This window comes from Dendropsophus ebraccatus, chromosome 1, assembly GCF_027789765.1.
Source record: "Dendropsophus ebraccatus isolate aDenEbr1 chromosome 1, aDenEbr1.pat, whole genome shotgun sequence".
In the NCBI taxonomy this organism is placed as follows: domain Eukaryota; kingdom Metazoa; phylum Chordata; class Amphibia; order Anura; family Hylidae; genus Dendropsophus; species Dendropsophus ebraccatus.
The window spans coordinates 20737949-20752772 of NC_091454.1; the positions used below are offsets into that span (position 1 = coordinate 20737949).

Sequence of the window (14824 nt, forward strand, 5' to 3'; positions counted from 1 at the left end):
ATTTCCTTGCAATATATATATATATATATATATATATATATATATATATATATACTGTACCTATATGTATAAGCAGCCTATATATTCTCCGCAAGAGCTGATCTCTTTTATATATTCAACCCCAGCAGGAAAAAAAACAAAAAGAAGCACAAAGAGGAGAAAGACAAGAAGAAAAAGAAAAAGGGCAAGAAAAACAAAAAAACACATAACACAAAGTAATAATAACCTAAAAGTTAGATATCAACTGCACATAAACACACAACTCGGACCTCCTCATTTTTTTTGCACAGTTGTGACAATACTACGCAGGTCATTGCATTGTTACATGGATTTTTTAAACTTCATAGAGCCTTAATATATTTTCATACCGTTATTTATTGTTTACACTCATTTTCGATTGGTATCAGAAGTTTAGATTGCCTATAACTTGATGCTTATCTACAATACTGACAGCTTATTATGTGGCACCGGGGCCTAGGAGTATACTACCTCCACATCCAGCATGGTTATGCCCTTGGCTTCTATATTCCTAAAACAAAAAAAAATTCTATTATTTATTATACTTTTTGTTACATTTCATGACATTCCCTAAAAAAAGAAGGTAGTTTTCTATGTCAAAAACCTATCATGCCGAACTGTTCTTTATAGAGTATAAGGATATACACCATATATTTTTGTACCGTATTTATAGGCAATATTCCTCCGGTTTGGAATATGTGCAGAAAAAAATTGTCAAAAATGTCAAAAACTTCTGTGTTATAAAGTTATTTTTGTTGTTTTGTGAATAAAGGGTAAAAGGAAAAAACGTTTGTATGGTGATCATTTATAAATGTGCTCCCACACATGAACATGAAAATGTACTTATAATACAGGACCATGTGTATTGTCGATCTGACTATAGATGTCAGATTTTAGCCACCAAGTCCCTACAATTCCACCAACATCAATAAAAAGTCAGTTTAAACCATCAGACAACTTGGTCTTATCTAGTTTCTCCAGAAGCATCAGCAATCTAAAAAGGTTGTTCCAATATATACCATAACGGACTCGTATACCTTGTGGAGAGGAACAAATGTAGTCTGTAGCTCAATCTAATTCTATCTATTAAACTCAAGGTGCCAGTATGCCAATGTACATGAATAACTTATTAAGTGGCCAACATACCCCTCTGATGTACTTAAAGGGGTACTCCAGCGCTGATAAAAAGAAAAAAAACAATCAATCAATCAATCATAAACATAGTTTTTACACTTACCATCCCTCCTGAGTCTGTCTCCGTTACAATTTTCCGCTGTTTGCAGGTCCCTGAACCTCCAGTTGGTGTCTTTATTCTTCTTCACTTCCTGGTTTTGGCTTTCCCATGATGCACTTTGTCTCCTGTGATGTGTAACTGACTCTGTAAAACTGTTAGATGGCTTACATCTTGCTCATCCAATCAGAGCTGAGCAACCTGAGTCATCTGACAAAGAGAGGCTGGCTTAACAGGGTTTACACCTGCCTCCCTCTTGATGATGTTATTGTCACAAAATGGCTGCCACAGAGCAACCTGGGGTCAACAGTCATTAGCTAAGAATGAGTTTACTTCACTTCCTGGTGGGGGATTGAGGGGGGAAAAGATAGGGAAGAGGGGAGTGATTAGAGCATATTACAAAGTTATATAACTTTGTAATGTGTTTCAATTACTGGGAAAGTTTTTTGCTGGAGAAAATCATGTGAACAAAGCTTCCTTCCACCATACATGGAAACAAAGATCCATTCAGGTGGATTTATTGTAAGTAAAATAAATAAATAAATAAATATGATTTATGCTCTACTATTTGAGGAGTAAGAGTGTGATAGCTGTAGACTGAATCTAAAGTCTAATTTAAGAAGGCTATACATAACCCAGAGGCAGTCTATTAACTGCTATGGGCACAAGGAGAGCAGAGGCCTGGCTCTAGTTGGTTCCATCTCCTTTCCTATTGGTGGTGGAATTTGTTCAGGATTCTCCTCCCCAAAGGAACCACTTCAACCAAGAAGGAAAATTGCCCCAATGGTAATGGAAAGGGTGTGAGGAGGGTAACAAACACCAGGCCCGTTCAGTAAAACTGCTAACAATGGGGGAATATTTTTACATTTGCTATTGTGTCCAATGTCTTCTATATGCATCACTAACACCAGGTTAAATCAATGTATATCTAATTTTAAGTTTGTTCAAGGCTAAACCCCTTCTTCCCATATATTGGGAGTGGCAGGAAAAAAAAACATACAAATCTAGTGACATGACTCTGCATACTCTGTCCCAGTCTACACAGCAAAATTGAAGAGCAAACTGCAGTGAACCGGTAAATGTCAACCTAGTAAGTGTTCCCCAGTCTCCATTAAGTGCTCAATAGAGATGAGCGAGTAGTACTCGATCGAGTTGCTATTTGATCGAATACTAGACTTTTCGAAATACTCGTTATCGATCCAGCATCCAACCAAAAATGCAGTAAAAAATTTTTTTCCTCCCACCTTGCCTGGAGCCTTTGATTAGCCAATCACTATGCAGGGAAGTGTTACGGGCCCTAGGAGCACTATAGCACCACAATAACAGCGTCTACATTCATTGGCTGGCTTACTCATGTGACCTACAGAGTATAAGATCTTGGCTTTTCCTGCTCGTCATTAGATGCCATCTTAAAGGTAGTCAGGGAGAAAGGCTGGAGCAGGGAGAGTGAGGATTTAGCTGATTGTAGGCAGGCAAGAACCCAAAAGCCCCTTTTAGGGCTGCAAGTATACACAGCATATATCTGCGGATAATCAGCAAATCAACTGGCTACAAGCACATTAGCTTATTCTTACTGACAGGCAAGCAGCTGCAGCTCACTGTGAAGAATAGGCTGCATTTTATCTCCTTCACTGTACGTGTTGTAGGTAGCTGAGTGAATAGATTTTGGAGTAGGGACTGTGAGGATTTTAGAAGATTGTAGGCAGGAGAGACCATAAAAGCCCTTATCAGGGCTACTACAAAGCACAGACAGCATATAGCTGCTTTCTCCATTAACAGACAGGCAGTCACGCAGCTTATAATTATCTTGCATAGACTTGTGTCGGACTATTTTGTCCTAGCTAGTAATTGTCGCAGTAGTTGATTGCCCTCTGCGCCTCATTGAAAGCAGTAAAACACCTGGCACCTGTTGCCTGTTGGCACACTGAAATGTTGAGATATACCCCTGTGTAGGCATAGTTGAAGCAAAAAAAATAATAGTGTCGCTTTTATTTTATTTTTTTGTGCTCTGCAGCTCATTGAATGCAGTAAAACGCTTGGCACCTGTCGCCACATATTGTATAAGTATACAGCAGTGGCGGATTATAATGTGGGCGGTTTGGGCGGCCTCCAGGGGGGCCCATGCCGCGCCGCCCACATTAAGATGTTACAGAGCAGCGCCAGCAGCACATCACTTTCAGGGCCCAGTGGGCCCCTGAGTAATGTTCTGCTGTGGCGTGCTGTCGCTGAAGTCCGCCGTGGCGCCGCCCCTCTCTCTGATTCCCTGCCTGGTGGCTGTGGCCTGCGGGAACTCCCCCTCCGTCCTTTGCTCCCTGACCCCTGCGTGCAGCTTTGCGGTGCCTGTACTTCTCTCCTGGCGGCGTGATGACGTCACATCATGTGCGCGGCCAAGCAGTTCGGGCAAGTTCGGGCACCGCTGGGCTGCACTGTGAGCTTCCGGGTTGCGTGACAGGCTGTCTGTGCCGGAAGCTCATCCTGGCTCCCTGCCACCCGGCTGTACCCCCTGTTCCCCCTGCCGCCCGGCTGTTCCCCTTGCCCCTTAGCTACTTCCTCTGCCCCTTAGCTGCTCCCCATGCCGCCCCATCTTCTCCCTCTGCTGCCACCCCCATTGTCTCCCCCTGAGGCCACCCCCATTGTCTCCCCCTGCTGCCACCCCCATTGTCTCCCCCTGCTGCCACCCCCATTGTCTCCCCCTGCTGCCACCCCCATTGTCTCCCCCTGCTGCCACGCCCATCATCTCCCCCTGCTGCCACCCCCAGCTGCTTTCCTGCCTCCCCAGCCCCCCCCCCCCCGGCCCCTGTGGCCCCAGCTGCTCCCCCTGCCCCCCAGCTTCTCCTGCTCCCCCTGTCGCCCCAGCTTCTCCCCCTGTCACCCCCAGCTGCCTCCCTTCCCCAGTGACCCCCAGCTCCCCGCCTGCAGACGATTTTTGGTCGGAGACGTCTTCATGATGCTACGCCAGATGGAGAAGAAAGCAAAAAGTGAGCGATGGCAATCGGAGAAGACATTACCTGTGAGTCATTAGTAACTGCACTGTAATCGCTTCTATAGTGTGCAGAGCCTGTGTAACATTGGGGTCTAAATGGGTCAGTGTATTCTTTGCGGTAGTGTACTGACACAGCCCTGCCGACACTACAGTACAGTAGTGCAAACTTTTAAACTAGAATCCAACTACAACTGCAGGCACTACAACTCCCAGCATATCCTGAGGGCTGCAGACTGTCAGTACATGCTGGGCAGTGGCGGAACTACCACCGTAGCAGCAGTAGCTGCTGCTACGGGGCCCGGCTCATCAAGGGGCCCGGCAGTGGGGACTGCGGGCAGGGCCGCTTTAACCAGAGGGCACATGGTGCACGTGCACCGGGCCCACTGGTTTAAGCCCCCCCGAGCAGGCCGGCTGTTGCTATGTGCGACCAGTGCGGTCACACAGGGCTCCGGCCACCAGCCTGTCAGAGGGGAGCGCCATGGATGGGTAATCTACTTACCCCTCCATGGCGCTCCCTGCAGGGCCCCCGTCCGCCACTGCCCCTGCCCGCTGCTGCTGCGGCCCTTAAGCAGCAGCGATACTGACAGAGAGAGAGCCATTGGCTCACTCCCTGTCAGTCACTCTTATGGCCGCACATCCTGCGGTCACAAGAGGGTAAGGGGAGTGCAGCCTCTTGTGACCGCAGGAAGTGCGGCCACAAGAGGGAAGAGAAGAGGAACGCGTGGACCTAGGTGAGTAAAAGTTTTTTTTTCAATGTTATATGGGAGGGGGAGCGCATATACTATGGGGGAGCACAGGGGGCTATATACTATGGGGGAGCACAGGGGGCTATATACTATGGGGGAGCACAGGGGGCTATATACTATGGGGGAGCACAGGGGAGCTAGATACTATGGGGGAGCACAAGGGGCTATATACTATGGGGGAACACAGGGGAGCTATATACTATGGGGGAGCACAGGGGAGCTATATACTATGGGGGAGCACAGGGGAGCGCATATACTATGGGGGAGCACAGGGGGCTATATACTATGGGGGAGCACAGGGGGGCTATATACTATGGGGGAGTACAGGGGGCTATATACTATGGGGGAGCACAGGGGGCTATATACTATGGGGGAGCACAGGGGAACTATATACTATGGGGGAGCACAGGGGACCTATATACTATGGGGGAGCACAGGGGCCATATACTATGGGGGAGCACAGGGGGCTATATACTATGGGGGAGCACAGGGGGCTATATACTATGGGGGAGCACAGGGGGGCTATATACTATGGGGGAGCACAGGGGGCTATATACTATGGGGGAGCACAGGGGGCTATATACTACTGGGGAGCACAGGGGGGCTATATACTATGGGGGAGCACAGGGGGCTATATACTATGGGGGAGCACAGGGGAGCTATATACTATGGGGAGCACAGGGGAGCTATATACTATTGGGGAGCACAGGGGGCTATATACTATTGGGGAGCACAGGGGAGCTATATACTATGGGGGAGCACAGGGGAGCTATATACTATTGGGGAGCACAGGGGAGCTATATACTATGGGGAGCACAGGGGAGCTATATACTATTGGGGAGCTATATACTATTGGGGAGCACAGTGAGCTATATACTATTGGGGAGCACAGGGGTCTATGTACTATTGGGGAGCACAGGGGGCTATATACTATTGGGGAGCACAGGGGTCTATATACTATGGGGGAGAGCACAGGGGGGCTATATACTATTGGCAAGAGCACAGGGGGGCTATATACTATTGGGGGGAGAGCACAGGGAGGCTATATACTATTGTGGGAGAGCACAGGGGGGCTATATACTATTGGGGGGAGAGCACAGGGGGGCTATATACTATTGTGGGAGAGCACAGGGGGGCTATATACTATTGTGGGAGAGCATAGGGGGCTATATACTATTGTGGGAGAGCACAGGGGGGCTATATACTATTGTGGGAGAGCATAGGGGGCTATATACTATTGTGGGAGAGCATAGGGGGGCTATATACTATTGTGGGAGAGCACAGGGGGGCTATATACTATTGTGGGAGAGCACATGGGGGCTATATACTACTGGGGAGAGTGCACAGGGGGGCTATATACTAATGGGGGAGCGCACAGGAGGGCTGTATATAACTGGAGGAGCACATGAGGGTCTATATACTACAGGGACACCTTAAAACTATGGAGGCACAGAGGGGTGTAACTATGTAGGGGTACAGAGGGGTGTAACTACTGTATAGGGGTACAAGGGACCTAACTACTGTATGTGTTGGAGCCTAAAATATTTGTCTGGCAGATTCTGGAGAGAAGATTCACAGCCAGGAGAAGACTTCAAGGTGGCCCAGGCTGGATGGAGAGAAAAAGAAAAGGTGACAGACTCTGATCGGAGAAGACGCCCCTGGTGAGTCAATGGTTGTAACTGCACTCTGTTATAGGGTTGTAGTGTTAGGGGTCATGAGGTATTATGGCTGTGTTATCCAGTCACAGTGTGGCGGTATTGTTCAGGTCTGGTATGGCAGTGTTATCCAGTCACAATATGGCGGTATAGGTCAGGTCCGGTGTGGCGGTGTTACGCAGTCACAGTATGGCGGTATTGGTCAGGTCTGGTGTGCTGGTGTTATCCAGTCACAGTGTGGGGGGGAGGGGGGGCCCATTGGAAAGTTTGCTATGGGGCCCAGCCATTTCTAGTTACGCCCCTGATGCTGGGAGTTGTAGTGCCTGCAGCTGTTGTAGTAATTGGGTCCTAGGTGCATTATACACTGGATGCTTTGTTGCATATATATAGATCTGTGCCCAGGTTGGGTGGACAGCCCGGGGCCCAGGGTACATTTAATCCGCCACTGGTATACAGTATATATCAATTTTTCCTGGTAATGATAGATAAACAGTAGTAGTTGCTCACTTCATCTGATAACGTAGCTAAAATCTATTGGCTTTCTACAGAGATTGCGACACAACTATAGACGTATTCCTTATTCTGGGATATAAGCCAATGTTCTCCCATAGGCTTCTCATCTACAGCAAAACATAGGAGCTCGGAATTCATCATAATAAATTAAATGCGGCCGGAGATGAAAACAGGAAGTAGAATATTATGAAATATTTCCATGGTAAAATCATACGGCCGTGTCTCTCAACTTCCTTAAATGACGTCCATAGGACAAAGTGACAGTAGGACAAATATTGTCTATATATATATATATATATATATATATATATATATATATATATAGTTATGTTATCTCTCTAGTATCTATACCTATGGCCAATTCAGCTTCCAAAGAAGCTGGAAACCCCCATTCTGTATCACTATATCTTATTATAGCCATGAACACAGAGGGACATACAGTATGTAACCGAACAGGTCCTCCCACATGAAGAGGTGTGCATGACATCAAGGTGACGTCTGTCTTTTGAACATGAAGACAATGCTTGAAATTACTAAACCTATCCAAAATATATATATATATATATATATATATATATATATTCAATATATTCAAGGCTTGCAACCTCCAGTATGACCTATAGGTGGCAGCAACCCCATAGATCATCTATCAGGTTTTGTTCCCATCTCCAAGATAAACAAGACCTTTTCGCTATATGTATATAATTATTGGGATAAAGGACGTCTGTAATAAATCACCGACGCTGCGAGGAGGCAGATACAATAAGTAAAAATCTCTGACAAATTGACATGTTACTGAAATTCAGATTTCCCAATAATCCTTTAATTCTCTCCATATGTCAGCAGGAATGTTGCACTTTGCTATGTTGGATGTTTTAATGACTGATGCGATTTTGCACCTGCTAGATAGAGAGCCTGGACTTCATACCTGCTGGGAAACGGCACATTCAGAGCACCAAACCCCCAGATATAGGGTTGTGGCCAGCAATGACACCAACACCACCTTGAAGCTCATGGGGCCAAGAATTTTTGGTGACTTTTCTTTCTAATTTTTTATTTTTTCTATCTACAGGTCCTTCTCAAAAAATTAGCATATAGTGCTAAAGTTCATTATTTTCCATAATGTAATGATAAAAATTAAACTTACATATAGTTTTGAATCATTGCACACCAACTGAAATATTTCAGGTCTTTTATTGTTTTAATACTGATGATTTTGGCATACAGCTCATGAAAACTCAAAAATCCTATCTCAAAAAATTAGCATATTTCATCCGACCAATAAAAGAAAAGTCTTTTTAATAAAAAAAAATCAACCTTCAAATAATTATGTTCAGTTATGCACTCAACACTTGGTCGGGAATGCTTTTGCAGAAATGACTGCTTCAATGCGGCAATGTGGCATGGAGGCAATCAGCCTGCGGCACTGCTCAGGTGTTATGGAGGCCCAGGATGCTTTGATAGCGGCCTTAAGCTCATCCAGAGTGTTGGGTCTTGCGTCTCTCAACTTTCTCTTCACAATGTCCCACAGATTCTCTATGGGGTTCAGGTCAGGAGAGTTGGCAGGTCAATTGAGCACACTAACACCATGGTCAGTAAACCATTTACCAGTGGTTTTGGCACTGTGAGCAGGTGCCAGGTCATGCTGAAAAATGAAATCTTCATCTCCATAAAGTTTTTCAGCCGATGGAAGCATGAAGTGCTTCAAAATCTCCTGATAGCTAGCTGCATTGACCCTGCCCTTGATAAAACACAGTGGACCAACACCTGCAGCTGACATGGCACCCCAGACCATCACTGACTGTGGGTACTTGACACTGGACTTCAGGCATTTTGGCATTTCCTTCTCCCCAGTCTTCCTCCAGATTCTGGCACCCTGATTTCCGAATGACATGCAAAATTTGCTTCCATCAGAAAAAAATACTTGGGACCATTGAGCAACAGTCCAGTGCTGCTTCTCTGCAGCCCAGGTCAGGCGCTGCTGCCGCTGTTTCTGGTTCCTAAGTGGCTTGACCTGGGGAAAGCGGCACCTGTAGCCCATTTCCAGCACACGCCTGTGCACAGTGGCTCTGGATGTTTCTACTCCAGACTCAGTCCACTGCTTCCGCAGGTCCATCAAGGTCTGGAATCGGTCCTTCTCCACAATCTTCCTCAGGGTCCGGTCACCTCTTCTCGTTGTGCAGCGTTTTCTGCCACATTTTTTCCTTCCCACAGACTTCCCATTGAGGTGCCTTGATACAGCACTCTGGGAACAGCCTATTTGTTCAGAAATTTCTTTCTGGGTCTTCCCCTCTTGCTTGAGGGTGTCAATGATGGCCTTCTGGACAGCAGTCAGGTCGGCAGTCTTACCCATGATGGCTGATTGGAGTAATGAACCAGGCTGGTAGTTATTAAAAGCCTCAGGTATCTTTTGCAGGTGTTTAGAGTTAATTAGTTGATTCAGATGATTAGGTTAATAGCTCGTTTAGGGAACCTTTTCATGATATGCAAATTTTTTGAGATAGGATTTTTGGGTTTTTATGAGCTGTATGTCAAAATCATTAGGATTAAAACAATAAAAGACCTAAAATATTTCAGTTGGTGTGCAATGATTCTAAAATATATGAAAGTTTATTTTTTATCATTACATTATGGAAAATAATGAACTTTAGCACTATATGCTAATTTTTTGAGAAGGACCTGTATATTACAAAATAATCTTGCAGTTTTCATTCTCACCACTGGGGCTAAAACCATGCTGAGACTTCCTTTAGTGTCTGTGGTGATAAGAGGAGGCTGCTGTAAAGTGTTCTGTACAGCATTGTAGCGACAGTAGATAGAGGAGACAATAGCAGCTCCCTGCGGAATGACATCTTCACAGGTCGCAGATCCCGCTCAGTAATGTTTCACACGGAACATGGGGAAGGGGGCCATTCACTAACATAACATACATTACAAAGTTTGTAACACAAATTTGTACTGTGTGTTATTTAGTGAATAATTTTGAAACGCCGCACTACCCCTTTAAGAACAGCCCAGACAAGATGGCCGCCCACATAACAATGTACAAAAAGTGAAATAAAAAAAATAAGATTAGAATAAAATAAAAACTTTTTGTATCTGAGTCTAATCAGTAAAAGTAAATTTAGGTGACACCTTCCCTTTAACCCCTTAACGACCGGGGGCGTATATTTACGCCCTGCGGTCGGTAAGGGAGCTCAGAGCGGGGCCGCGCGGCGGCCACCCTGTAGACCACCGCGGTCCCGGGTGCCGCATGTAGCCCGGGGCCGCGGCTATAATCAAGTAATCAGGTGCAGCTGTCAAAGTTGACAGCTGCATCCGATTACTTGCTGCAGCCGATCCCTGGTGTCTAGTGGCGGAGAACGCCCCTGCCCCCCCGCCCCCCGGACGTTGTCCCAGAGGAGCGATCACCGTGTCTGTTACCTGCCGGGGTCTCTGCCAAAATGGCGCTCATCCCGACTCTGCACTTGGATGCTTTCGGCTGCAGCAGCCGAAAGCAAATAAATGCCGATCTCATTGATCTATGCTGTATAACTTTACAGCATAGATCTCAATGAGAGATCAGAGTACTTATACTAGAAGTCCCCCAGGGGGAATAACCCTAACCCCAGGGGGAATAACCCTAACCCTAGGGGGGCTTCTAGTATAAGTGTAAAAGTAAAAAAAAAAAAAAAAAGAGATAGTCAATAAAAAGCCACCTCCCCTAATAAAAGTCAGAATCACCCCCCTTTTCCCATGTAATAAATAAAAGTAAAGAAATAAATAAACAAACATGTTTGGTATCGCCGCGTGCGTAATCACCCGAACTATTAATTAATCACATTCCTGATCTCGCACGGTAAACGGCGTCAGCGCAAAAAAATCCCAAAGTGCAAAATTGCTCATTTTTTGTCACATCAAATCCAGAAAAATTGTAATAAAAAGCGATCAAAAAGTCGTATATGCACAATCAAGGTACCGATAGAAAGATCAAATCATGGCGCAAAAAATGACACATCATACAGCCCCATAGACCAAAGGATAAAAGCGTTATAAGCATGGGAATAGAGCGAATTTAAGGAACATATATTTGTTAACAATGGTTTGAATTTTTTACAGGCCATCACATAATATAAAAGTTATACGTTACATATCGTTTTAATTGTAACGACTTGAGGAACATATATAACCAGGGTGAATGGCGTAAAAACAAATACCCTCCAAATAAACAAAATGCGGGGGTTTTTTTCAATTTCACCATATGTTTTTTTTTTTTCTGGTTTCGCAGTGTACTTTATGAAAAAATTCAGCCTGTCATTGCAAAGTTCAATTAGTGGCCCAAAAAATAAGGGCTCATGTGGGTTTCTAGGTGAAAAAATGCAAGTGCTATGGCCTTTTAAGCACAAGGAGGAAAAAACGAAAACGCAAAAATCTAAATTGGCCCCGTCCTTAAGGGGTTAAACTATAAAGAGTTTTGTTGTATTTGGGCTTTTCTTGGAATGTGAGGTATGCGGCAGTAATGTATTACTATTACTAGTAAGATGACTCTTATCATGGGAAGAGATCTTGGTAAAAGCTTTGGTGCAGTTTGGTTCATCTTCTGTCTCTTCCTACTAGATGGAGTACCATAATAGCCCTTTGACATTCCGATAATGTGTGAGTCACAATTAGAAATGAGGAGAGATCGTTTCCTGGAAATACCAATTTATTATGGTTGTATAATTATGAAAGTGAAGCTTTAAAAACTTCTCTTGGCCACAGCCCTTCTCCGTAGAGTGTGCCAGAAAAACATTTTAGGACTCTTGCTCCAGCACCATCATCACCTCTATGCAAACTCCTCATCTGTACTGTCCAACAAAGTAAGGGTTCCCATTTTGTGCCCCATATAGAATTAAGGTCCCTTCTGTGCCCCCATATAGCAGTTAGGCCCCTCAGTATTCTTATATAACAGGCCTCTCTTGCCCTAATGTAGAAGTAAGGCCCCTTTGTGCCCCAACATAGTAGTAAAGCTCCATACAGAAGCTGGGCCCCTCTGTAACCTTGTATAGAAGTTGGGCACAACTCTGTGCCCCAATATAGTAGTACTAATGCCCCAGTGCCCCCATACAGAAGTTAGGTTTCCTCTGTGCCCTTTTATACAAGTTAGCAGTTACTCTTTAAAGCAAATCTGTACCCAAATTTTTTGTGTCAAAAGGGAAGGGGCTAAGTGTCCATGCCCTAGCCTTCAGCTCCTCTCAGGTCTTCCCCCAGGCCCTCCTTCTCTCAAGCGACACCCCCAGGGCAGGACTATCTTTTTGGTATCGGTTTGTAACTGCGCATATGCTGAATTGGGATGACGTTGCTTGATAGAAGGAGGATGTGGAGGAAGACCTAGGAGGACGTCACTGGAGAGAAGAAGGGCCTGGAGGAAGACCTGAGAACCACCGCAGGTTTAGGGAGCGGACACTCTAGGCCCCACCCCTTTGGCACTGTACCACTGGATTAAAAGAAAATAATGGCATCAGAAGCCATGAAAGTATGATTATATTGCTTGCAGCAGGCTTCAACTGGCAACAGCAAAGCAAATTTTTCCACAGCCTAGGAACTATAGTCTACTGAGCTGCAAAACTGGCAAATACTTTTTCACCAAGCCAGACTGACTAATTTTGACTGACTAAGTTCGGTTCTAACCAGCGAACCTGGGATACCCCTCCCTCAGACCCCACTTCTAACTGAAGCTGCCTGAGAAGAGGTCATGTGACCAATGTCCCATACATCCTTGACATGTGACCCACTAGGAGTGGCAATACAGAACAATATAAACCTTTGCTTGTCCATAATAATAAAGTATCCAGTATCAATAATGTGACAAGCAAAATGACAGTGACAGTGATAGCAACTCATGATACCCAGACTGATCTACTCACTTTGATTCCTCAGCCATGTGACAACTTTATACTTTTAGTAGATGGGTGCGGGTACCAGGACACTGCACTGATTATACTGAAGATTAGTAAAGAATATATTAAAATGTCAGAATCTTATCGAGATTTGTATCAACGAATAAAAAGAGTGTGTGTGGTACACTAGGAACACTACTCTAGCACCGCCACCCTGCCATGTGACATATACAACGCACTATTGCCCTCATCTAGCTTTGCACCATATATCGCTTGTGGTCACCATATGTCAACCCATAGACAAGTGTGGTGTGTATCAAGTACTGGTTGCCTAATAGTCTGGTCAAAGGCCCATAAGTTTACCTGACCAGAGAAAAAGGGAAATATAAGAGAAAATAGATATTTATGTTTTTCCCCAATATACTGGTATAGACAAACAGGGAACATCTGGAACAATTTATAATATCACTATGAGTTACCACAGCAAATAGAAATCAATCAGAATAAAGCAAATACCACCCCCACCCCCTCCACTGGAGGAGTCCAATTGAAAAATGAAAGTTTTGTTTTTAACATACACATATTTCTATGTGCAGTGCAAACCATTAGTAACTGTGCACCCAGGTGCAAGAAGTCTATGGGATCCGTGACTTTCATGGACATCATCCGTGACGTCTGTGAAAGACGCGGATCAAATCAAACTAGTTCAACATTTTATGCGTTTGTGGACGTAGATACCGATGCACCACGATGCAATTACGGACCAAATTGCACAGATCACGGAGTAAAAATAGCGGATCTTATGTGAATAAGGCCTAAGGTGACAGCCCCTGCTGCTTCTGCTGGACTAGTGGTTGCACAAGGACAGGGACTAGATGCCAGGCCATGAAGGGTACTTAGGGGGGGCAGGTTGTGTGGTGTCCCACCATGGGTGTTTCTTGTACGACACCTGTCACAAAAGCCCTTCACTCAAAGTCAAGTATTGGTTTCACCACCAGATGTCAGTGTTTTGTATGTGATCCTGTATATATTGCACAGCTGTAGTGAACAAAGAGTAACTGCTCCTTCTGTATTGTTTATTTTATTGTCAAATGGAGATACTTCTTTCTCTTTGCACACATACTTCTCCACCACTCACAGGGGCTCTTACACACCCTTGTAGGAAGTAGTCACTCGGTGGGAGCAAGTGTAGCTTCAGTTTCCCTCAGATTCTCATGGGAGGAAGACACACACAGAGTAGGCACCCCTGCTGTAGTTAAGCCAGGGCCTGGCTCTGCCAGGACCCCTGTCCGGGACAGTCCAACTGTGTTAGTGAGTCAAGACACACACGTATGGAGCAACTTGAGACATTCCACTTCTTCAGTCTATCTACTTTTTCAACTATGCAGTGCTAGACACTACAAGGAGGACAAGTCGGGGAAAAATCCAGCGCACACCAAGGACATCTCTAAAAAGTGCAGGGCAGTATCCTAGGCTACAAGAGGAACTGACACGGATAGAGCAAAGCTACTATAACAAAGGTCTACGTACTCTATCTCGCAGCGCAGGGAAAAATTTGGACACTTAGCTTCACACAGGTAACCAAGACTGGGGCTTGTGTCACCTTATTAGGACGAGTACCTCAACACTGTAGGGCAAAAGGTGGTCAGACAACAAAGTCCAAACACAGGCACAAGTATCTATCTCTCAAGTATCTCCCAAGTATTCTTCTATGTAAAATTCCGGCAGAGCACAGTTCTGTATCAAGATAAGTAATTTGCTGCCAAAGTGTTCTGTATTTCCCAAAGACTTTTTATTTAAGCCATTATTTATTCTACTGG

The 14824-nt window shown here is 44.9% G+C and overlaps 1 protein-coding gene across 6 annotated transcripts in view; it reads left to right on the plus strand.

Annotated features, from left to right (window-relative positions):
* Window positions 1–793, plus strand: part of IL12B (interleukin 12B) — a 47273-nt gene extending 46480 nt beyond the window's left edge. For 3 of the 6 annotated variants that reach the window (XM_069953224.1, XM_069953232.1, XM_069953214.1), the window contains exon 8: window positions 126–793. In XM_069953224.1, coding sequence (XP_069809325.1) covers window positions 126–219 — 94 coding nt within the window. In that variant the 3' untranslated portion in view covers window positions 220–793. The remainder of the gene's footprint in view (window positions 1–125) is intronic. The other 3 variants (XM_069953239.1, XM_069953254.1, XM_069953245.1) reach the window with 3 other exon arrangements.
* Window positions 794–14824: the final 14031 nt, after the last annotated feature.